The 24,877-nt window shown below is 35.2% G+C and overlaps 2 protein-coding genes across 2 annotated transcripts; both read right to left on the reverse strand.

Moving 5' to 3' along the window:
* Positions 1–5,435: 5,435 nt before the first annotated feature.
* On the reverse strand, positions 5,436–6,142 carry LOC121257734. Its single transcript, XM_041158916.1, has one exon. It carries the CDS (start codon positions 5,991–5,993, stop codon positions 5,604–5,606), a length of 390 nt encoding a protein of 129 aa, XP_041014850.1. The 5' UTR covers positions 5,994–6,142; the 3' UTR covers positions 5,436–5,603.
* Positions 6,143–14,828: 8,686 nt separating this feature from the next.
* On the reverse strand, positions 14,829–17,700 carry LOC121258140 (plasmodesmata-located protein 6). The gene is made up of 3 exons (XM_041159513.1): positions 16,758–17,700; positions 15,357–15,500; positions 14,829–15,242 (listed from the first exon to the last, which is right to left on the reverse strand). The coding sequence occupies exons 1-3, from the start codon at positions 17,500–17,502 to the stop codon at positions 15,232–15,234; spliced, it is 900 nt and encodes a 299-aa protein (XP_041015447.1). The 5' UTR covers positions 17,503–17,700; the 3' UTR covers positions 14,829–15,231.
* Between the last annotated feature and the right edge of the window lie 7,177 nt (positions 17,701–24,877).

Raw genomic sequence — 24,877 nt, forward strand, 5'->3', positions numbered from 1 at the left:
TTTCTCGTCCAACTCTAGAAACCAAACACCATTTTCTCTTAACCCAAACACTATTCTCATACATCCAAGGGAAGAAAAGATTCAAGGAAACTCTTGTGGAGATTAAAATAGTAAGGAAGCTCAACTTTACCCTTTCTCTAGTTCACATCACGAATGCACAGGGGGAAAGAAAGTTTTGAGGTTTCGGGTGTGAGGGAGGTAAGGCTTGTTTTCGACCATGAGAGGGTTGCCATGCTTAAACTCTATTGAGTATGGTCTTGCCTCTAAATTTTTTCTTTTCTAAAACCTGAATCTTTGATGGAAAAATGGTTAAGAAGGAACCCTTTGAATAAGCAAGATATATTCGGCCATCATTAGGGTTTTATGGAATATTTAGTCACCACATGAAGAAAACAATATATAGAGTGCCTTGCACATGTTTAGAAACATTCGGCCACTAGGGTTTCGACCAAGGGAAGGAGGAACTTAATGACATTCGGCCCCTAGGGTTTCTTGTAGTGTTTATATGAGCTTATGAATCAAAGACAAGGGCAAAGAACAAAGAAACAAAATGTATAGATGGATGGCCTTAAAATCGATTAGGGTTAGATGCTTAATCCCCTTAGTACACGAAACACATGTTTAGATTTTAGTATTTTGACTTTTAGGAATCTAATATTTAACACATACGCTTTCGGCTTACTTGATCATCGGTATTTCTTTACCTTGCAAGCTTTGTAAATTAGCATCTAAGTTACTTTTGGATAATATACTTATGTATTTGTGTAAACTTGCATCTATATTATTTGTATTGTTTAATAAACTATCTACTCTCAAATGTCACATGATATGATCGATTTTCCTATATTGTATGTTTGAATCTTCATGATATGCTCCAATGATGCTTGCTAGAATTTTGATTCAAATGGCATGTTTGGAGCTTTGTTTGTATTGATATATGCCGTGTTGAATTTTCATGTGTTATGTCCATGTATATGTATCTAATTGTTCTAATTCTTTCAAGTCATTCACATGGTGCATTCTCTGCATATTGAGCACAAGTACATGACATGGATACAAGAAAAGTTGTATGGTTTCATTACAAGTTACATGTCACATATTTTCAGATTTTGTATAAAAATAAAATATTTTTGTCACGACCCCAATGCTATGATGAAGGAATATCATAGTGGAACTCACTTGTCGACTATGAAGTGTTTAAATTAAAGTGGTAACCTCTGGGTTGACGAAGCACAGTCAACAAACTTTGAATATGTTTTTTTAAAGGATTTCGGAGCGAAGTAGCTACACCCAACCCTAGTGGGTGCAACACATTGTAAATACGGTGATGGTGAATTGAGAACTGTCGTATCATATTGTAAGCTCATGGTGAAAGCAAATTGGGAACTGTTGAGCATCTCTTTATACCGACGTAGTTACACCTAGTCAAAGGGCCGGTAATGTGATGCGATAATTAACAGGGAGCTCACGGTTCATAGGGGTAGCCGTAAGGTGTCCATTCATTGTTATATGGAATAAGTATACAAGTAATTAAAATGAAATGACATTTGTTACATGGTTATATTGTTACTTTGTTAAATGGTTACAAGATCAATTTGTTTGAAAAAAAAAAAGAATCTAGTTGGGACAAAAATGTGTCTTGACAAAATCGCATGTACATGCCAATGCATTTATGTTCATTTTTTACCTTATACATGCTTATGTTATTTTTGTGTATATTTTTTGTTTAACTTGTTGTAATTTCTTGAAACCTCACTGTGATTGTTTTCACTACCATTCCCTTCAGAGTGGTAGAAGTTGTAACAAGACTTGAGGATAAGGATCGGGAAACGTAGGAGCGACGAGCCCCAATAGTTAAGGAAGCCCCGAAGAGTGGTGAGAGAATCACGGACCCTTAACTAGTAGAGCTACTCGAGGCAACTGATAAGTTTATTTGTGAGATTTTAGAGCTTTTTGAGGATATCCAAAAAATTATGAAAAAAACAAAAGGATTTCTAGACTATAACAATGTTAATGCGATGAAAACAATGTTTAAAGGTTTTAATGAAAGGGTCAAGGTTTTAGGCCCTATTTTATATGGATGGTTAAGATAATTAATTTTGGGATTAATGGTACTTTGTTTTGGTACCATATTAAATTACTCAAATATTTACTAGTTTTGAATGATTCCGCTGCGAATATTACACATTGTTATAAATATATTAGGTGCATTGCATATTAATTGGGGATGTTTTAGTCTCCATCAAATCCCAAGCAAGATGTGGTGGCATCACAACATTAAATGCTTTGTATCTTTCTAATCCAAGTCCAAATTGGATCATTTTACCTCAAACGAAGCACTAGTCCCATTTGAGGGTTTTTTTTTGGAAATCCCCCCATATTCAATCAATTATACGAAGATATATGCTTCTTCACAAGTCAAACTGCACATTTATATCACAAATGCTCAAGTCAGAAATCATGTTCACACGTTCTTACGGTTTTCTTTGTGTTGATAAACGGGCAGACTTGAAAAAGCAAGAAAGTAATTGCAAAATAAATCCATATTATTTATCTTAAAAAATTTTATCATTCTCAATCACACCAATTGATGCGTTACACTTTTAAGTGACATTTCATTTACATATTTAACATATAAATCCACTTAAAACATGCCAATATAAAATTGTCATTGAGTAGAGCTGCACAACGGTACCTTTACCAAATGTCCCTGCACATTTGCACGTATGACAGTGGTAAATGCGCAAGTATATATGGATACCTAATCAATTATCTCTAGTCCTACGTTTTTGTAAATCCACAATGTTTTTTAAATCAAAGTGCATAAATATTACATCAGAGAAAGAGGATGGGGTTGGTGCCCCCATTACATTGATTGCACTGCTAAGAGGGAGCAGGTAAAATAAGAAAATGATAAAAGAACCATAGTTTCTGACCCATGTTCCTTCGCTCAGACGGAGGAGGGGACCGCCAAAAACAGTTCGCTTTGATCCAACAAGTCGGTAAATTGGTTATGACTAGAAACCACACTTGGGATAAAAAGACACTACAATCACTTGTTTTCAAAGCATTTTATAAGAGAACAACATTTCCACAACCTCTATATTCTTGTTCCAAAAAAGCATAAATATAGTTAGATAGCTAGAGATGAAAAAACTCGATACTCAATGGCACCAAAAGAAAACCAGAGGCTGTACCGGCACCTGGGCAACCCACGCACCAACTAAAATAGTGTGGATAGGCACATCTTAAATTTCTGAGACCAAAAAATCCGTTGGCGCCGCACATGTGGTCGAGAGAGTCATGAAAATAGCGATAGTGTCGAAGCCAATGCACAAAATTGGCGGCATGTGAGTCTTACACACTAGTCGGATGGTGGCAATTCATGAGCCATCTTGTAGATTGACGTTTGGGGAATGCGGTAGTGTAGCCAGAAAGCAGTACATCGGACATTTTCTGACCTAGTAGAGAAAATACAAGACAAATATACACAATGGTGTGGAGAGAGGAGAGTGAGAGGGAGGAATATTCCTCCCTCTGGACTGAAAAAAAAAAGAGGCGGTTCTTTGATTTCTAGAGAAATGGGAGAGAAGAGGTTTCTAAAAGAGAAAGTAAGTGGAGTCTTTAAATCCTGGATGTTTTGCTTGATTCGCTTTCCTCAGATTGCTTTGCTGCTATTTAAACTCTGGAACACTTTCTTTGAATCTTACTTAAAGGTCACCTTGAGGAACGTCCGTGAGCAGTTGCATAATCCAGTTTCCCTCATACAAAAGGTACATAGATTTACAAAAGACTCGGCCACAGGCCTGCAGCCTACTCGTCGCTGAAAACCTTTAATTGGTTCATTTCAAGGGCTTGACAAAGTTACAGGTACTTAATACTCAAAGCATTAGAGTAAAATAAACGAACTCGGGTTAACGGACATGCATTACTATGCGTGAATCTCTCCTACAACGGTATTGAGTTTGATGGCCAACATCCTTCCGCACACCTGATAAACAAACCAAAGCAAGAACCACTTGGTACAATCTTTTCAGGTATACAGAAATAGTATCACATTTGATTTCAAAAGAAAATAGGTGTTATTAGATCAGAAATATATACTTGTAGTTCAATGGCATCTTATTCAACAAAAAAAGAAAAATAAGTAAAAGCCAAACTGAACAGTTGGACCTGGAGTTTTTTTGCATAATAATCCAACCAAAAGTTAAACTCAAACCTCGAACTCTTATGCTTGGTTTCTTGAGACGAGCTCAAAACTTCAATTTTTTAGACAGATAATTTCAGGAACAATGAAAAAATGTGGTATGTGATGGACAACTTGGGAGTTCGTTTGGGTTGGGGGAGGGGCCAAGATTTTGGAATGAACCTGCTTTTTTATTCGGTCTCAGCTATTTTCAAACTTCAATTGCTTCATGAGTTACACCAAACATATCAAGTTTGGTTAAATTTCTTGTCAACAAGAAACAGATGTGATTTTCTTGAAGAATTGGGGCCCGAATCAAGGAAAATATTAGAATGGGTAATGCATAAAGGCTATCCTCCAAGGTCAATCAGCGGATGAAAAGGTACAGCTAAAAACAATTGACAGAAGCTCATTGCTTTACAAGCTAATCCCACACCAATTCAGAAAGACCCGTTCATTGACAGGGAAATGATATGAATAGAAAACGAATTCATTGACCATGCAATCTCTTTGAAAAAAGTGAATAAATACGGGAACCACATGAAAAAAAAAACTAATTTTTTAATAGTAGATCTCACTTTTTTTTTAAAATGATTGCGCGGTGCTTGCACACTCCACAACTGTATGTAACATTACTCTAAATTGTATGATGCCCAAGTTAACAGACAAAAGAAGAAAGGTTTGGTTTGGGGATGGTTCGTGTTTGCAGTGTCATCAGTTTCAAGTCAATGAATTCTAGATGCGTAAACCAAGGATCAAGCTCAAAATTAAGTCAAACATCAGTTTGGGTCTAGTTCAGCATGAATTTAAAGCTAGCCCAAGCATGCTTAAAGCGACCAAACTAAGCTGGTAGATGACTACTTGATTAACAGTTAACCCAGCATGAAAAATCCATAAACGATTAACGGGTGCTTTAAGACCAATAGGCAGAAGATAATCCCACATTCCACTCTATTCCTTGTTCCCCTCTACGGGAAACACCTCTTTTTTTCACTCGAGGCACTCATCACAAAATACTAGAAACATAACCTGAAAACTACAAAAGAAATATAAACTTCTTCAACAACTACACTAACTAGTCTTTGTAAAACATACAAGCCAAGGCAGAGTAACCTCATTATTTCTCAATGAACAGCCAACACTATCCCAAATTGATGTAATATGCAGAAAACCAAGGATGCATTTGGTTCGATTAACCCAAAATTCAGGAACCGTAAACACCCAATTTATCCATACACGAATCAAGTAATTTTCCAAATCAAAAACCACAATTATCATTAACTAACTCAATAATCCTCGGATTCAATATCCCGTAAACAAAAAGGAAAAAAAAGGCATACTAGAGTTTACATGATCCAACGTATAAAACGTGCAATAAAAATGCGAAAGATAGATCCGATAGACTTATCTCGACGAATCAGTCCCGGCGGGCCTTAAGGCGCTGGTTAAGCTGCTCGATCCTGACGACGAGACCGGTGACGGAATAGAGGATCCAGTAGAAGATGAGAGCGGCGGCGATGAGTAGGGCGTTGCGCTGGCTCTTGATGATGGACTTCTGGTGGCGGAGGTGCTCGGAGGGGCTGCAGGAGTCAGGAGACTCGCACTGGGGTCTGGTCTCGTACTTCCAGTATATGTCCATGAGCAGGAAGAGGCAGAACGGAACCACCGACAGCAGCGGCTTCAGAAGATTACGAGTGACGGCGATGAGCCCCTTACGGATCCCATCCAGCCCCGGGATGGTAAGCAGGAGAACCATGATGGCCTCGGCACCCGCCGCGTAGCCCAGCACAACCCACTCCAGTGCCATTCTCCCTATAGATCTACTGCTGCTGTTGCTTCGGTTTCTTGCTTGTTTGTTCCTAACTTCCTATGGTCCTATGGAGCGTTTTTTCCGGAGGAAGGAGTTTATTTACAGGCCGAGGCGAGAGAGAGAGAGAGAGAGGGGCGGTGGTCTTTAGGCATATAAAGTGTACGTTTGTTTTCTTTATGTCATAGAGGACAGATGGCAGTATGGCACCCAATTTAATTAAAAAATGTTAAATATTAAAATAGTTAATGTAGTTTATCTTTACAATAACTTAATCTTTAAGTTTTCATTTTAATTATTTAATTATTTTATTTTTAATATTGATCAGAGTAATTATTTATCGGTGTGATATGGATAATGAGATAAAATAAGATAAGATAAGATGATTTTAAATTAAAATTAAAAATTAAATAAAAAAATATTATTAGTGGAATGGGCTTAATCCTCTTCCAATGGCCCGCTGGGTATTATTGTGGGCTTAGGCCATGGCATGGTCCAGTAAGCTAGTGAATATAAGGTCCAACCCCATGCTAATCTCATCTAAATAGAGCCAAACCACTAGCTACCTCAGTATTTCGAGATGAAAGGGTGATCGACTCATTTGGAGATAAGATAAGCCTTAATATCCCTAAAGCTTAAATTTCAAATAACAGATAGGACGGTTATGGAATATTATCTGAAGAAGTCACAAAACTCAATTTATAGGGTTCAAATACGATTATGATTTCATCTAAATTTTTGGCTGGAGAAACCATATTATTAATGGCTAACTTTGGAATTAAAGGTGTCCCGTCGAACCCCAAAACCTTTTTACTCTTTGTTTGCAGGTGATTGTGTGTGAGAAGCTGTGAAACACATTTTTAACAGTTGGCACCATCTGTGGGATTCTCTTGTCCTACAATCAGGATGCTTTTCACATGCCCACCACAACACGATCTCAGGCAACTAAAGACTAGGAAGTGTCGTCACGAAATATGAAGGGACGGCTTGCAAAAATAGAGGAAGTAGTGAGGAAGCTTACCACCGAAGTGGAGTCTCAGCAAAAAGAGAACGAGACCCTCAGGGCAAAGAACGGGCCGTCAGGGGAGGACATGGCGCCTAGTCAGGTTGATAGGGTAGAGATGGAAGGTCGTAGTGCTGGTGCAAGTAAGCCGCCTCAGGACAATGAGGAGACGAAGAAGATGCATCACGACTTGCGCAGCTTGATGGGCAAATATGAAGAGATGGTCAAGAAGATATGGACCTCTTCCTCAGTTGATCAACTACTGACCAACACCAATTTGCCATATGGCACGAAAATCATGGCAGTGTCGTTGCCACCAAAATTCAAGGTTCCCCCAGTATACATGTATGCGGATTCAAGGACCCAGTGGAACATTTAGAAAATTTTAAGGCTCACATGACGCTTTATAGATTTTCAGGAGAGATTGCATGCATGGCTTTTCCCTTAACTTTGAAGGGAACAACCTGAGGGTCGTTCGGAGTATTGCAACTGTGCTCCATCGATAGTTTTGAGGAGCGGGGCAAGCAATTCATAACCCATTTTATGGCCAGTCGAAGGTGGAGAAAGCCAACATCATACTTGTTAACTGTGAAGCAAAGGGAGGACAAGAGCCTGAGAGCTTACTCGGCACGGTTCAATAAGGAGAGAAAGATAGCTAATGACCAAGACAAAAAAATCATGTTAGCTGCTTTGCTCGGGGGCATTTGGCCAAGAAGTCCTTTTATGGCCAAGTTGGTGAGGAAGGCATCCTTCACTTTACCAGAATTTATGGACGAAGCAAATGATTTTGTCAATGTTGAGGATACGTTAATTGCCTTAACCGCTAGATCAGAACAAAAAGAGGAGCGCGTGCCAAAGGGATCGAGAAGGAGGACAAAAGGCGAGGAGAGGCTAGCACGAGGGAAGGCACGATGTACATATGGGGCGATATGGCAGCAACCATGTGCACTTATCTAGTGTGCATAATCAAGATAAGGCAAGAGAGACCAGGTGTGATGGGCTTATGGGTGACAAACCCAAAAGTATTGCACATATCACAGGGCAAATAGTCACGAAACTGAAGATTGCCACACGTTGAAGCAAAAAATCAAAAGGGCAACAATGAGCTGGAGCGTATTGTCGCCAGGAACGCTTCTCCACCACAGCATTTTGGCGACAGGAAGCAGGAATGCAAGCCTTAACGGAGTGAGAGCCCAAGAATAAGGGGATCACCTAAAAGAGGAAGGAGATCGCAGGAACCACGAGATCATCGTCCTAGGCAAGGCGTGGATCAAAGACATCCACCATTGGGAGAGATACGTACCATAGCCAGAGGATATACAGGAGGTGGTCCGACCTCCTCCGGGAGGAAGACTTACACCAGATGGGCAAGGCACAAGGAAGTATATAATGTAGAAAGACCTGTTAAGCAGCCTTGGGTACAATCCTCTCCCATAATATGTTCCGACGACAATAATTGTCAAGAAGTGGTTTACTCGCACAATGACGCTTTGGTAGTAATAATGTTGGTGGCAAATTACACCATGCAGAGGATACTAATTGATAACAAGAGGCCAACAGACATCATATTTTGAGATGCCCTCACGAGGATGGGAATAAGCTTAGACTAGTTTCGTCCAGCGCTGACTACTTTGAAAGGGTTCACGGGAGATGCATTGCAACCTATGAGGTCCATCACGATGCCACTGTCAGTGGGGACAGACTCCCACCTCGCCACCACCATGACAGAGTTCTTAGTAGTGAAGACACAATTGGTGTATAATGTTATCATCAGTCGACCAACACTGAATGCTTTGAAGGTGATCACTTATACCTATCACCTAAAAATGAAGCTCCCTACGAAGGCGAGGATTGGGGAAGTAGGTGGCGAGCAAGTGCTTGCCCGAAAGTGCTATGTCAAAGAGCTCAAGTGGGGGGAGAAAGATGTGAAGGTAATCAAGTCTCAAGAGGTTGCCATGGTGGCCTCTCGCCATTACCACATGAAGTATTCATAACAGAGGCAAAAACAAGGGATGAAGATGCCTGAAACAAGGAGAGATAGATGAGCCCTTGGAGCTTGTCAACTATGACCCAGCTCAGCTAGAGAACCATGTCAAGATTGGAACCAAAATAACGAAAGAAGAAAGGCGACAACTAACACAGCTCCTCCTCGAACACAAAGACATTTTCGTATGGAGCCATAAAGACATGCCAGGAATTGACAAAGATGCAATAGAACACCAGTTGAACTTCAGCCCGAATGCACGACCTATCAAGCAAACGAAGAGGAACTTTAGTTTCGAGAAGAACAAGGCAATTACAGAAGAAGTGGATCGATTGTTGGCGGCGAGGTTCATCGGGAAAACTCAATACCCTGAGTGGTTGTCAAATGTGGTGTTGGTAAAAAAATCAATGGGAAATGGCGGATGTACGTAGACTTTACAAACCTCAACGAGGCCTGTTCAAAGGATAGCTTTCGTCTCCCTCAAATAGACTTGATAGTCAATGCCATGGCGGATCATAAGGTGTTGAGTATCATGGATGCCTCTTCAGGGTATAACCAAATCAAGATGGGTCAGCCTGACCAAGAAAAAATAGCTTTCATAACTGATTGAGGATTGTATTGCTACAAAATCATGCATTTTGGATTAAAGAATACATGGGCAACATACCAGAGGCTAGTAAATAAGATGTTCAAACATCGAATAGGTCAAAACATGGAGGTGTATGTGGATGACCTATCGGTAAAAAGCATGGAGTTCGGGCAGCATGTGGAGGATTTGAGGGAAACTTTTGGCGTGTTACGCCGATACAAGATGAAGCTTAATTTGACCAAATGCGCGTTCGATATGCAGTTGGGCAAATTTCTGGGATTTATGGTGTTAGAGAGAGTCATCGAGGCAAATCCCGAAAAGTTACGGGCAATCTTGGAGATGAAGTCGCCCATGAACTTGAACGAGATCCAAAAGTTAGCAGGAAGGATAGCAACCCTCAACAGATTTGTGTCTTAATCAACAAACAAGTGCCTCCCTTTTTTTAAAGTACTAAAAAAGGCCCAGGGCTAGGATTCCCGATGTGAGGAGGCATTTACACAGCTGAAAGAATACCTAACTTACTCGTCGTTGCTTAGCTAGGCCAAGAAGGGAGAAAATAGGAAGAGCTAGAAAGTAATAAATAACCATAGCAATTGAAGAAGGGACATGCGAAAAGGCGCGAAGGTGAAACAACTCTTGACAAATGCATGTGAAATGACCAAAAGCCCAAAGAAACAAAACAGTGTCTCAATTACAAGTCTCATCACGCTGCACATGATGAGACTTTGCGAGGTAACTAGAAGGGGCTTAATCATCTCCCAAGGGCCCGCTGGGTATTATTATGGGCTTGGGCCATGACATGCTCCAGTAAGTTAGTGAATATAAGGCCTAACCCCATGCGAATCTCATCTGAATAGAGTCAGACCACTAATTGCTTGGGTATTTCAGGATGAAATGGTGATCGGCTTATTTTGAGATAAAATAAGTCTTAATATCCCTAAAGCTTAAATTTCAAATAACAAGCAGGATGGTTATTGAGTATTATTCGAAGAAGTCACAAAGTTCTATTTATAGGGCTCCGGTACGATTATGATCTCATATGAACTTTTAGCTAGAGAAACCATATTATTATTGGCTGAGTTAAGCATCGGAGGTGTCTCGTCGAACCCCCAAGCCTCTTTACTATGGTTGCAGGTGATTGAATGTGAGAAGCTGTGAAACACGTCTTCAACAATTAGAATATTATTTTTTAATATTATTGTTATTTTGAAACTTTAAAAAAATTGAATAATTTATTATATTTTGAGTGAAAATTTAAAAAAATTATAATAATAGATTAAATAAAATGACATGAATGTTTTCACTATCCAAACGGGGTCTTAGTGAACACTGAACAGTTAAATGTAAGAGTGTGCATGCAAGTCAGGGTATAGTCGGACTTGGAAGACAGTGTCAAATTCAACTCGACCATCCACCTGAGTTAGCTCGGGCTGATATCAAGATACATCCAGATTTTTGAAATCCCGAAATCGTATTGTATCCGAAATTTGCAACTTTTGTTTTTAAAGAAACCTATATTTTATTAAAAAAATTTCAAGAAAAAATTAATATTGAAAACATAATCCTGGACCTGACTGGCCATTCAAGTAAAGAGCTGGGTTTTTTAGTATCTTTATTCTCTTTCCCTATTCCCATCGTAAAGGTTTATGTCCATTATAACTCATGGTTTCTGGGATGGATGTGCATCATATTTTGCTATGATTTTATCCTATTTTTCGCTCTAAATCTCAAACAATATATTAAAAGGTTATCTCATGGTTTCCAAATCTTATCTCAGCAATATTAAAATTCGTTCAATTATTTTTATTCGAACCCTAATCTTAACAATGTTAATGATTTAAAGTTTTTGGCTTATCCATATTATTAAATTTAATTTTTCAAAATAAAAGGAAAAAAAAAAAATGAGCCATGAAAAGTTATATTATGATTTTCAAAACTAATTTAAACTTACGTACATTATAATAAATCAAATTAATTTAAAAAATTAAATTGTTTATTATATTTTATATTAGAATTTGTAAAAATTGTAATAATAAAATGAGATGAGATAAGATGAGCTGAAAGTGTTTCTCGATCCAAACCTAACCTAAATGAATTCACATCTAATTCTCTTCATTCGTTTTTTGATAGATTAATAGTCACAAATTTTTTTAGAGAATATTATTTTAAGTATTTTTATTAAAAAATCTTGAAATTTTTAAAAAGTTGAAACAAAGAGATAAAAGAAACATGTCTATGAAGTATGGGCTTACGGCTTTGTGGGATTGCTATGAAGTATGAAGCCAGCATTACTCTCATGTCTAGGTATATTAATATACATCTATTTTTTTAAATTTACATGACTTTTAATTAAATTAATAAAGAATGTAAGAACTTTTGGAGGCTTTTAAGTGAGCCTCCTTATTAAATTAGTTTAAGAGATTGCTTACAGATTTGCAATGGACTCATTTCTCCCTACTAGCGAAGACAACATCCAGCAGGTTGCAAGGTTTTTCCTTTACCCGACATTTTGTATGGGAATACTTATCGATCTGTGGATCATTTGCCTCTTCGTGGCTGAGGCCTCAAGATAAAATATGTGGGATTGTTATCCACTCCACTAGGCATTTGGCTCTTTATGCTTGGATCCCATAGATAATATATGGAAGGGTTATTTGGTCAATGATTTTTTTTTTAATCAAGGATGCATCAAATTAAAACAGGGATACAAAAACTCCATTACAATAATTGCAGTAATGGAGAGAGAGAGAGAGAGAGAGAGAGAGTGAGTGAGGGAGGTAAAACAAAAAGGAGCAAAGCAATGAATCATAGGTTTAAATAGGGTGACAATATGTGACATGACTGATGAACATAATACGAACACGACAATAAATTAACAGTTTTGAGTTTGATATAAATGGGTTCGAGTCAAAACAGATTGACCCGGTAAGACAATTAATAAAAGGGTAAATAACAGGTCAACCAGCTTAACCCAAAATCAACCCATTTAAAATCTATTTCAAAATGAAAATTTTATTATTGTTGAGTTATAATATTGATATTTTTTAATATGCTTATATTTTCTATTATTGAGATTATAATTCTTTACCTATATTCTTATTTGTTATTATATGGTTTGTAATATTAGTTTAATTATGGGTTAAAATTTGAAAAATATTGATATTTTTTTGTTAGTGGGTAGTCTTATTATTATTTTTAAATATTGTGGCTACTAATAAATATAGTTTTTAATTTTGATGTGAAATTATGTTAAGCAGGTTAAATGGGTTATGCGTGTTAATTCAACCTATGTACATAAAACAATTTTAAATGAGTCGTGTTGTGTTGACCTATTTCTAATTAATTATTAAATGGGTTAAAATGGGTGACATGATACAACTTGTTATTTAAAGAGATCGTGTTAGAGTTTGAAAATTTGACACGTTTATCTCAACAGGTCGTGTTTGAGTTGACCTATATAGTCAAATGCACATAATTTGACACGACACGAATACGACCTACAAACACGCATTGCCACCCCTATTAAAGTGTAACCGTTTAGACCCATGTTCCTTGATTAAGCTTAGGGGACCACAAAAAGTGGTTTAAGTTGATCCAACAAGTGGACTGATTGGCTGTGGCATTAAACTACATTAGGTAGAAAGACACCGCAACTATTCTAGTGCATTTTGTAGGTTTGAGATATAATGTATGCTAGCGTTAGCTAGTTGAATGAACAGCTCATTTCTCAGAGGCTGGATCTCATTGCAAAGATATTGCAGGGTTGTAGGAGTGGAAAGAGTGGAAAATAACTATCAGGAATAAAAATTACGCAAGAAAAGAGTTTTCCATGCCCACAGATGATTTTACTATTGTTTTCCTGCTTCCCAGGCCTAGTCACTTTTCTACTTCTTTTGTGAACTGCAAACTCAAAAGGCTTTTGAGCACATCGGTACATCATTGTGATATCATTATATGATACTTCCACAAGGCAGGCAGGGGCCCCATGAACACACCAAGAAGTTTCATAACCATAATTGAGACAAGAGGGTTGGTTTCCTTTTCTTTTGGCTTTAACTCTTCTTTGCCAGCAGATAAAAAAGAGGATTAAAGCAGTGGGTTTGATGCCAAGCACCGAAATTGAGACAAAAATAAAAACATCCCAAGTTAAAAAGCAAACCCAAAAGCAATGGATAATAGATGAGAGAGAAGATTTATACTCAGAACCAATATCTTATGGTACTGCTAAATTCCATTACAAATCTTCCTCCTTTAGAACATTATTCAGTCTGATATAGAAGCACACCATGGTAGATAGTAACCCAATCAAAATGCTATTCATCATCCTCTGAATTGTTATTATCTTGTGTGAAATCATTACTTATCCCAAAACCTTAAACTGATGGGAAGAGGTTGATTTTATTATTTATTTTATATCTTAATACTAATTCTCACGTGTGAGCCAGACTCTTCCTTAATGAGTGACCCAATACGTGGAATATTTAATTAAATAGAATAGAGTGTAGAGTCAATGTTCGAACTCATGACCTCTGCTCTGATACCATGTGAAATCACCACTTGTCCCAAAAGTTTAAGTTGGTGGGAAGAGGTAGATTTTATTATTTATTTATCTTAACATCTAGTTATCTCCTTATATGACTTCTAATTGACAGAAGTGAAAAATAATATAGTTTTTCAATTATTTAATACCACGTCAGGAGATGATAGTCAAAATGATGATAAATACCTTTTTCTCGTAACCCTAGTATAGCCATGGTGGGGATCATCATGCATACAACATACTTAAAAAAAAAAAAAAAAAAAGTTCTTAGGACACAAGAAAGCTTGGTGAAACATGACTTGGCAGATATGATCCCAGAAAGTACCATTGATTTGGTTGAAAAGTAGGATAGTCTTGAAGTGGTGGAATTTTAGGCTATAAGAAAATTGCAGTAACATAATGTAGCTAACAAGAACACAATCTTCTTAATTTTACTCAAGTGCAGCATGGTGGTTGGCTTCAGTTCATACAAAGATAAAGGTTTGTTGATGAAAAACAGCTCGAAAACAACCCCAATCCATATGCATAACTAGAATGTCTTTTTCATACTCTCATCTATTAAATTTATTTAGTAAACATCATCTGATTCTTTGGTGTTTAAATCAAGAGCTCTACATTGATAAGATCAACTAATATTATTAGATTGTAAATACTAAAACAAGCTGAACACTGAATTGAGTACATAGTTAATAAATATGTCAAGATCTAACTTTTGGACGAGACTAAAGCAAAAGCACTCTAATATCACCAAACAGAGGCACTGCCCACAGCATTACAAAGAGCACACTTTTCACTAAAGTGTCAACTGTTTTATAAAGATTAGAGGCAACCTAACATTATTAAGACTTAAGTGGGAGTACATTATTGAGCTTTTCTTCCTATCACAACTTTTCTTTTTCACTTGTTTCAAGGTGCTCCATTGACATCTTTCTATCTACCTTCACAAGTATTCTTCAGAGGAAATTTGAAAGAGGAACTTAAAGAAAGTGATAGTGGTGAGGAAAAAGAAAAAGACCAAAACCTATAAAGAGACACAAAAGAGCCACCGAAAGCCAAATTATTTACCAGAGGAAACAGGGTTGATAGTAGCAGATCCAGAAATACCATCCACCAGATAGTAATTTACTTACAACCTGAAAAGGAAATGCAATAAAGGGTACTGAGATTTAGTGTTTGCACAAAGAAGAAAGTGGTCAAAGAAGAAAAAGAACAAAAGCCAGAATCGAGAATGTTCATATGGCCTTTACCTTTTTCAAAATGCTTATTTAAGAAGGAAAGGAATATTATGAGCAATCCAACTGCTGCTACGCCTCCAATTATAATTGCAAGCGTCCTGTTCCACTCATCATCATCATCATCATCATTGTCTTTATCATTCCCATTATCATAATCTATAGATTGATGAAGAATATCAAACAATTAGAATTCATCTGGCACTATCATTTTACGAAGAAGTGTTATGATTGGAAACTAGAAAATGAAAGCACTCTAAATTGCTGCAGTTTTGAGAAAATGTTTGGAGTTGGCATTGGATACTACTTGCAGATAGAACTTTTTTCATTGAAGGACATGAAACTGTGTTTCAATAAGCTAAACATAAGGGCAGCATTTCCATTGAATTGGGATGTTGTTGTAATGCTAATTGCCAAGCCAATAGCATGACTCTGTTTTTGCTTTGTTTTAAATCTAAAGTTTAGAACATATAGGACATAAACGCAATGGTTTGGGTCAGCAGCATCGAATTCTTTCTCAGTTCCCAATGAGACACACGCTTTTATGAGGCATCGTATGTCTTGTAGCATTCAAATATTGAATCAGATGCTTTCCAGAAAACCAGTCTTGTTTATACAAGAAAGTCTAGGTACTTTGACACTGGAAATATATTCTCAATTACCAATCAGTCAAACCCAAGTTCCTTTTTTTTTTTTTTTTTCCTTTTCCCTTGAGCAAATCATAATCAAAAGCCCCCAAACACTATTTAGGACTTCCTTCTCGCTTTCCTCCATTGTATAATTATCCATGGCCCAAAAGAGAAAAGTAAACGGTCATCAAGTTCTTGTAAAATTCATGTTCATAGGAACTTGGTTTTAGAGCCATGATAAGCAATAAGCTTTCGAGTTTTGATCATAGAGATCCTTATTTGATGAGAAACAGAGTGATTAGTTGTTCCCAAGGCACCAACTGCTGAAGCATCATCAGAATAAGCCACTCCAAGGATCAACAAATGCAAAACAAATGATTCAGTAAGCCTGAATATGCCTAAATTTCACCACTTTACTGATTGAGCAAAGGATGGAGATGCATATACCAAAAGAGAACAAACAAACTCACTAAAAATTGAATACAAGACGACAACTTTCAGTCTCCCAAACTCTTAATACACAAACACATACCAAAAGAAATAAGATGAACAACTACTATTTACACAAAGCTCCTTGAATAATTTGAACACACCCAAATCACCATGCAAACTCATAATTCACAAGCAGTAATTTACACTCCAATGAAGTGAAGGATAAATTCAAAATTACCCAAGAGGGTCTTGCTTACTTAAGTCATTAAAATCAACTAAATGTTAGACCAAAGAACCGAAAAGAAAAAAGAACCGAAAATCAAAAACCACCATCCGGGGTGGCGAAACCGCTTACCCTCTCCGGCGTGCGAGCGAACGCCGCCTTCAGTATAGCGCACGTAACACTTGGCCAAGAACATGTCGCCCCACGCGGCGGTCCCGCACTCCGTCTTCAGCCTTCCGATGGCGTCCGTTAGGCAGTCCTGGCACTCGCCGGCACTCAAGTCCCCCACGCACTGCGCCACGCCCTGAAGATCGCCGGAGGTGCTCGACCTGAAGGTCTTGTAGGCCCCACCATCACCGGTCCCCAGATACGCCAGCACGGCATCTCTCCTGGTCAACGCGTCGGAGTCGTACCCAATCGTCGGCGCACCACATTTCTTGACAATCACCGTCTTGTCCTCCACACCCAAGAAGGTGGTATTATCGTACTTCACGTAACAACCTTCGAGCTGCAGCGCGCCACCGCAAGAGTTAACGCAAAGGGTGCCGAGTTGACTCACCGAACGAGCAACGCACCGGGCGCAGTCGCTATCCTGGAGGTCTCCCCGGCATTGGAAGAGGCCGTAGACGGTGTCTTGTTGGGTGGAGCCGGTGGTCGTGAAGTTGTTATAGGTGGTGAACATGGCTGAGTTGACCAGGGAGGTGAGGATCGAGTTGGCGCTGTTCTCGTACGGTGAACCCGGCGTGTACTTCAGCTGAGAGCACCCACCAAAGACGAAGGTATCTATGGCCGAATCCGAGGGAGTCGTGAGGGTTGAGATAGTGAGAAGAAAACCAGAGAGAGAGAGCAAAGAAACAGCTTTATTACTCACAGACATGTTTATGTTTCAGGTAGGTAGAGAGATTATGGAGAGGTTGCTGAAGATCGGGGAGCTATGAGTATTTCGGAACTGAGAGCTCAAACAGTTGTGTTTCTGTGGGAGAGAGCGCTCTTTGGTTGCTCTGAGGAGAAACTACGTAAGGGATTCAGGCCAGAAACTGATGTATGGGGTGCGCATATGATTGATTTGAAGCTACCTAAAAGTTGGTACCGAGAGTGTAAAATAGATAAGTGAAAGAAAAAAAGAAAAACATAGGAAGGTGGGAGTAAAACAAAAATTTACTCGCACCCGGGATCGGGGAACCCGGCGTATACGTCCATCCACGTGTAAAAATAAAAAGCATCGTTTCGTTGAATTTAGTCAGATTGAAACGCAGCAAGTTTCAAAAACCATCTTCTGTTCTATTTGAACGTTAAATTGAGATAAATTGAATTGAGTTATGATGATAAAATATTTTTAAAATATAATTTTTTAATATTATTATTATTTTATAATTTAAAAAATTAAATTATTTATTATATTTTATATTAAAATTTAATAAAATTATAATGATGAATTGAAATAAATTAACATTCCAAACGAAGCCTTATTCTCATTATAAGAAGGAAGACCTTTCATTTTTTTTTTTTTTAATAAGTATGTGGTGTAAAAATATAAATAAAAACAATTCTAAGATCTCATTTATTTTTACAAAATTTTTTATCATTTTATTTTATATTATCTAATTATTATAATTTTTTTAAATTTTTATATAAAATATAATAAATAATTTAATTTTTTTTAAATTTTAAATAAAAATAATATTAAAAAATATATTTTAATAATATTTTATTTAATTTTTAATTTTTATGTCAATTTATCTGATATTATCTGTAAAAACAAACGAAGAACACACTTCGATTTTTTGTGAAAAAGTATTACGGGTACAAGAAAACCCATGATAATGGCTCTGCAGGTACAAGGAAAGAAATCAATTAAAACTTCACATGATTACAAGCTGGAGAGATCTAGCTTGACCCATCCCTACTACAATTGGGGGCAACCTTATCTTCCTTAATTCAATGGCCACCAACGATACATCAGCGTGATAAATCCGAGCTAAGGACTAACCATCTTCAGGAGCAAATACAGCCATCGGAAATGATGTCATCATGTCACGAAGATGAATCAATATTTTAATAAGGTAGGTTTAGTTAGGATGATTTGCGACAACAACTATACTTTGCAATAAAAATATATTGATTTTGATAGAAAATAATTATTTTTATTAAAATAATTATTCACAAATAAACAGTTTTTTTATAATAAATAATAAATAATGCTAAATATAATTTTAAGGGTAGACATATTTTAGATAATATTTTTATAAAATAATAAATTTTTTCATATGGTCGGTCACATGTATGCTCTTCTTTTTAACCCAAAAAATAAAGAACTGTAAAAACTTGCACATCCATAATTTCTTAAATATAATTTAAATTTAAATAGGAAATTTAATGAAAAAATAATTTATATGGTTCTAATTTTTTTTTTAGCGTACTTAATGGAAATGAGTACTACGAGAAAGCATGTTTTCTAATATATTGAGTAAACAGATTATTTTTTTAATTACAAAAGAATTAAATTATAAATATTTTTTTATTATAATTGAGGTTGCTAACTATCTAGATTAAGTAAATTTAGTTGGGTCACAAGCATGGGGAACGTATACACAGCTTTCAAAGGAGATCGGAATCGTATATGTATATAAGTTCACCTGTCCTAGTTCCATCTCCAAGTCCATGCATTATGGTGGAGACTTTAATGGTTGACCACGTCAGCATCAAAACCCTGTCGAGATGGGCCCCGCAGCCACACTATCGAAATCATTTCAATATTGTGGCAAACTAGTCAAATGTTCTAGATGGTTAATGGTCTAGTCTCCCACAATTTTATACCTTTATAATATTTTCATTTTTATTTTTCTTCCTTTCTTTTTTAAAACTCGGTAAAATATTTTAATTTAAATAATTTTATTATTATTTATAAATAATTCCACTACTATTTACAGAGTTTTGAGATATTCTAAATGTCTAAACGAACCCTAAAATTATATATAAATAGAAATTAGCCAAACTCTCAATATAATCAGAAAAACTACATAAATGGTTTGAGATTGGAGACAAATTAAAAAAAGCCATCTATGTCTTAAAACAAGCCAAGACAAGCCCCTCGAGCTCGGTTTAAGCAACCATCTCAAGCTCTACTTACCGTTAGTTTTGATGAGTCTTAAGTGGACTACTCTTTATTTACTTATCATCATAGCAGCACTCATATATTTTTTTCTTAGTGTATGTAGATAATATAATAATCACAGGTTCTATGATCAACTGTTGCGCACTCTCATAATCTCATTCAACATTTAAACCAAGACTTTGCCATAAAAGATCTTGGCCCTCTCAACTACTTTTTAGGCATCCAAGTATCTCGTACAGTTTATAGTCTTCAACTCTTACATCATTGACATGCTTCGTAGATCCAAAATTCTTGATGTCAAGCCATATTCAAATCCCTTGGCTTCTGGTTCAAAGCTCTCTAAATTCTTTGGACATCCCTTAGTTGATGCAAATAGACAACTGGTAGGAGCAATTCAAAACTGCACCATCACTAGGCCAACCATAGCCTTTCCTGTCAATTAGCTATGTCAATTTATGCACTCCCCGACAACTAAACATTGGATGGTGCTCAAGCTAATTGTTAAGGTATCTCAAGGCTACAACTGATCATAGCCTATAATACATTCAATGTCCTATCCAACTTCAAACTTTTTGTGACTCAGACTGGACTGGCTCTGTTGATGATCGCAAGTCCACTACTGGCTTTGCTATTTTTCTTTGACCTTGTCTTGTCTCATGGAGTGCTAAAAAGCAAGCAGTGATATCTAAATCAAGCACGGAAGCTAAATATTAGTCTATGACATTGGTAATTGCATAAACGTTTTGGATCAAAATGCTAAACAAAGATCTTGACATACATCTTCTCTCCACACCTGTGACAATTTAGGAGTCATTGCTGTTGTTTCCAACCTTATCTTCCATACAAGGACAAAGCATTAAAGATTGACTACCCTTTTATCATAGAGAAGCTCCTTAACAAGAATATTATTGTCAGATACATCTCTACTTCAGATCACATTGGAGACATTTTTATTAAAGTTCTGATCATAGTATGTGAAATTATTATTTGTCTTAAAAGTTTAAATTAATGTGAATAAGAGCTGATTTGAATTCAGAGATGAGATGAGATAATTTTAGATTAAAAATGAAAGTTAAAAAAAATATTGTAAGAATATTATTTTTTAATATTATTATTATTTTGAGATTTGAAAAAGTTAAATTATTTATTATATTTTATGTGTAAATTTGAGTTTTAAATTATGTTTGACTTTGTACCTATTTTTAATATTTTCTATATATTTCTTGGACACGTGGGAAGTTGTTGAGTTGGTATGCTTGTTGTTAAGAGTCTTCAGACGGAAGTAACGGAATGGCACATTCTAATAATAATCATTTATTAATATTTTGTTAAAAAACTAACATGCACTTGGACTTGAAGTTTGCAATTCTCATATGCAAAACGGATAGCCAACCAAAAAAGAAAAAGAAAAGAAAAGAAAAAGAAAAAGAAAAAGGGAGCAGTTTCAGGCCAATGGGGTTGGCTCAAATGTTACCAACTTTTGCAGCAAAGGGACCAGATTGAAGTGGTCCCCATAATTACAGGATCCTATTCAAATTTGACTGCCCTCTATTTTCATTATTTAATTAGGGTTCCGGTAACCTACCATGTTCTTCTCTACTCTAAAAGGATTTAAATTTTATATCTTCCAACTCTCTAATGGAGTTTTCCACAGATAATGCTTTATTTGATTTTTTATCTGAATTTGGAGAGACACATTTATTATTGCTCGTCTAAATATTTCGAGCAGTATTAAATGAGTAATAAATAGTATAAGATTGTGTCAATTTCTTTTATAACTTATTGGGGTGTAATTAATCTAGTTTGGTCTGTTTTTAGATAAAATTTGAGACTAAACTGGTATATACCGATTTTACATTTTCAAGAATCGATTCACACTGATTATTCCTCTAAACCGGTACTTCCAGTTTTACCGATTCCAATCCGATTTTTTAATTTTAATATACTATATTCGATATTATATAATATATAATGATATATTATAATATATAATACTATAGTGATAATATATTGTAGTATATTATAATATATATTATAATTGTATTATAGACTATAGTGATATATTATATTATAGATTGTAGTGATATAAGATTTTAAAATTTAATATTATATTAATTAGTAATTTATCATGTAATACAAAACTATTTTATATATAATTATATATTATATATAAAAATTATATACAATATAAAAAATAATAATATATATATGATACGGTCTGGTTTTAGAAAAAAGAAAAAATCAAAACTAGATTGATTTTGACCGGATTTAAGAGAAATAAAATCGGTACCTGACCAAACCTACCGATTCAGTCTGGTCGGGTCCAGTTTACCGGTTCACCAATTTTTTTTTACACCCCTACTTACTTGAGGCATGAAATTGAGGTAATCCTCCTCCTCCGCTTTAGCATTCGTTCCACTTATTTGATTTTTGTGTTTGGATTTTTTTCCTTTTAAATTCAAATATGAATTGAGATTAGTTGAAATGATTTGTGAATAGTAGAATAAAATATTGTTAGAATGTTATTTTTTAATTTTATTATTGTTTTGAATTTTGAAAAAAGTGAATTGTTTATTATATCTTGTGTGAAAATTTAAGAAAATTGTAATGATGAGATAAGATGAGTTAATATGAGTTTTTAATCCAAACCGGGGCTTAGAATGAATGGAGGAAAATTCTATAGTCAAAGGCCAAACCCATGCCTAAGAGCGGTACACTTAAGTTAGCCCCCTTAAGGCTGTGTTTGGATGTTGAACTGAGTTGAATTGAGTTGAGATGACAAAATATTGTTAGAATATTATTTTTTGATATTATTATTATTTTTAAATTTGAAAAAATTGAATTGTTTATTATATTTTGTATTGAAATATGAAAAAGTTGGAATGATGAGTTGAGATGAGTTGATGATCCAAATGTACCCTTGTACTACTCAAAGTTACGGCTGATATATTTTATTTTATAATATTTATATAAGTTACTATTAATACATTTGTATATATATATATATATATATATTTTTTTTTTTTTTTGCCATTGTGAAAGAAAAAAAAAACCAAAATGTACACTTGAAGGGATTGAGTAGCACCACCCAATTTGGAAATAGTTTCAACAAGCAATAGACGCACCTCAGATAGAACCTCACTAGGTACGTGCGTCAAGTGCATAGATTAATGGATCCATTTCTCTATTTTGTTTTTTTCATTTTTTAATAATGCATTGTAGCAACAATAATAGAATATTTATTGATATTTCTCCTCCTCTTATACCATTCACATTATCTATATATCAATATTACCACTTTTTATTTATATCAATATGCGATTTTTTTTTTTTTAATATTAAAAAGGAAAGATTCCCAAAATTCCAGAACGTGCAAAAGAAAACTTAAATAAATGAAAAGAAGATAAAACTAAAAGGCAAACCGTGAACAAAAAGTAAAGAGAGAGTGGGAAAGAGACATATAGTTTATATAAGACAATCTATCAGCATCTATCACTCTATTATTGCTTAGAAAAGATGATACATTAATTCATGTTCCATGCATTTGCTCTTTCATCTTACAATTACCTATTTCTTTGGGTCATATGGCTCAAAGTCTCTCTCTCTCTCTTTTCCTTGCCAAGTCAGCAAACCCACAAAAGGCAACTATGGGTGCTCGTGACAGGTGCTTTTTAATTGAAAATTTCTATTAATTATTCTTACGTCACACATCTATTTTTATTTTTATTTTTATTTTTCTCTCATCAGATATGTAGTATTTGATTGCTGAGTAGAAGAATTCTTTTTAATTTTCAATGGATAATGACATATATGTTATTATATCACTTTTCATTTTGGATAATGATACGACAACAATTATTCTATAATTTGAATAATATTGTTATATATAGTCATAAGGAGTCAGTCTCGTGTATTCACTTTATAAAAAAATAGGATCTGTCATTAAAAAAATAATTTTTTCATATAGATCATAAATTTATCCATTTTTTTAAAAGAAGTGTATGAGATTTACACATCTTAAGACTGTAAATATAATTTCTCTTATAATTTTATATTAAAAAAATTATTTTTTCACTTTTATTCAAAAATATTGTCTTTGCAACATTTAAAAAATACGAGCGAGAGTTTTTTTTTTTTTTTTTTATTTTCAGCATTCGTCCGTTTCCCTATTAATTTTCAAAAAACTAATGGCCATAAACTGCTGTTCATGCAATTAAGGATTGAACAGGAACAGATTAATGCTATATGAAAACGTCTTTTTAGGTTCCCACCGGTAGAAAATTGGTATACCAACTCTTTCAATAATTGCAAGAAAGTCGAAGTCAAGCATTAAAAGGGTGCACTGCTTAATTTAGTTTACCTTGACCGTTATGTTCATCTATTAATTAGACTTTGACTTAATGGTAGGACCAACAATGTGATAACCCTAGATTTCTTTAATTATGATGTGACAAAAATAAGAAAACAATGACCATACACATTTAACTATCGATTCATGCATTTGTATCTTTTTGACAGTCTTCGACAGAAGACCATGATCTACACTCGCTTTAGCATGAGTGCATCATTAATAATAATATTGTGACTTCTCTATACAAATAAGATAAATGATATTTATAATTTTGAAGTGAGTAAACGTTGTGTAATTTTTTTTAAAAAAAAGTAAACAAATACATAATTTACATAAAAAAATTAATTTTTTAAAATAATTACATAACGTTTACGTATTTTACGACTGTAACTAACATTTCTTCACAAATAATTAAAGAGAATTACAGACACTCTACAAGGCTGAATTTGACTTCTTCAATAATTATTAGTTATTCATAGAGTAGATATTTTTATTCTATATTAGAATGTCATATCAATTAAAAATTAATTTTTAAATAAATAATTTTAACTATATAACATGATGTTGTGATAAGATGAAAGTCCTACACTATTTCATGTATTCCAAAAGTACTTAATAATTTTTCGGAATACTTTGTGTAAATAAATTTACTATTAGAAACGTCATATATATGTAACACGAAAAATGTATCCCTTCGATCAAACCAGAAGCGAATAGAGGATTTGTTCCTAATTAAGCAACTACCTTCGGGAGAGCAATTCCATAGTTTGTAGAATGCTCCTATAG

The sequence above is a fragment of the Juglans microcarpa x Juglans regia genome, chromosome 3S (assembly GCF_004785595.1).
Source record: "Juglans microcarpa x Juglans regia isolate MS1-56 chromosome 3S, Jm3101_v1.0, whole genome shotgun sequence".
Classification (NCBI taxonomy): Eukaryota; Viridiplantae; Streptophyta; class Magnoliopsida; order Fagales; family Juglandaceae; genus Juglans; species Juglans microcarpa x Juglans regia.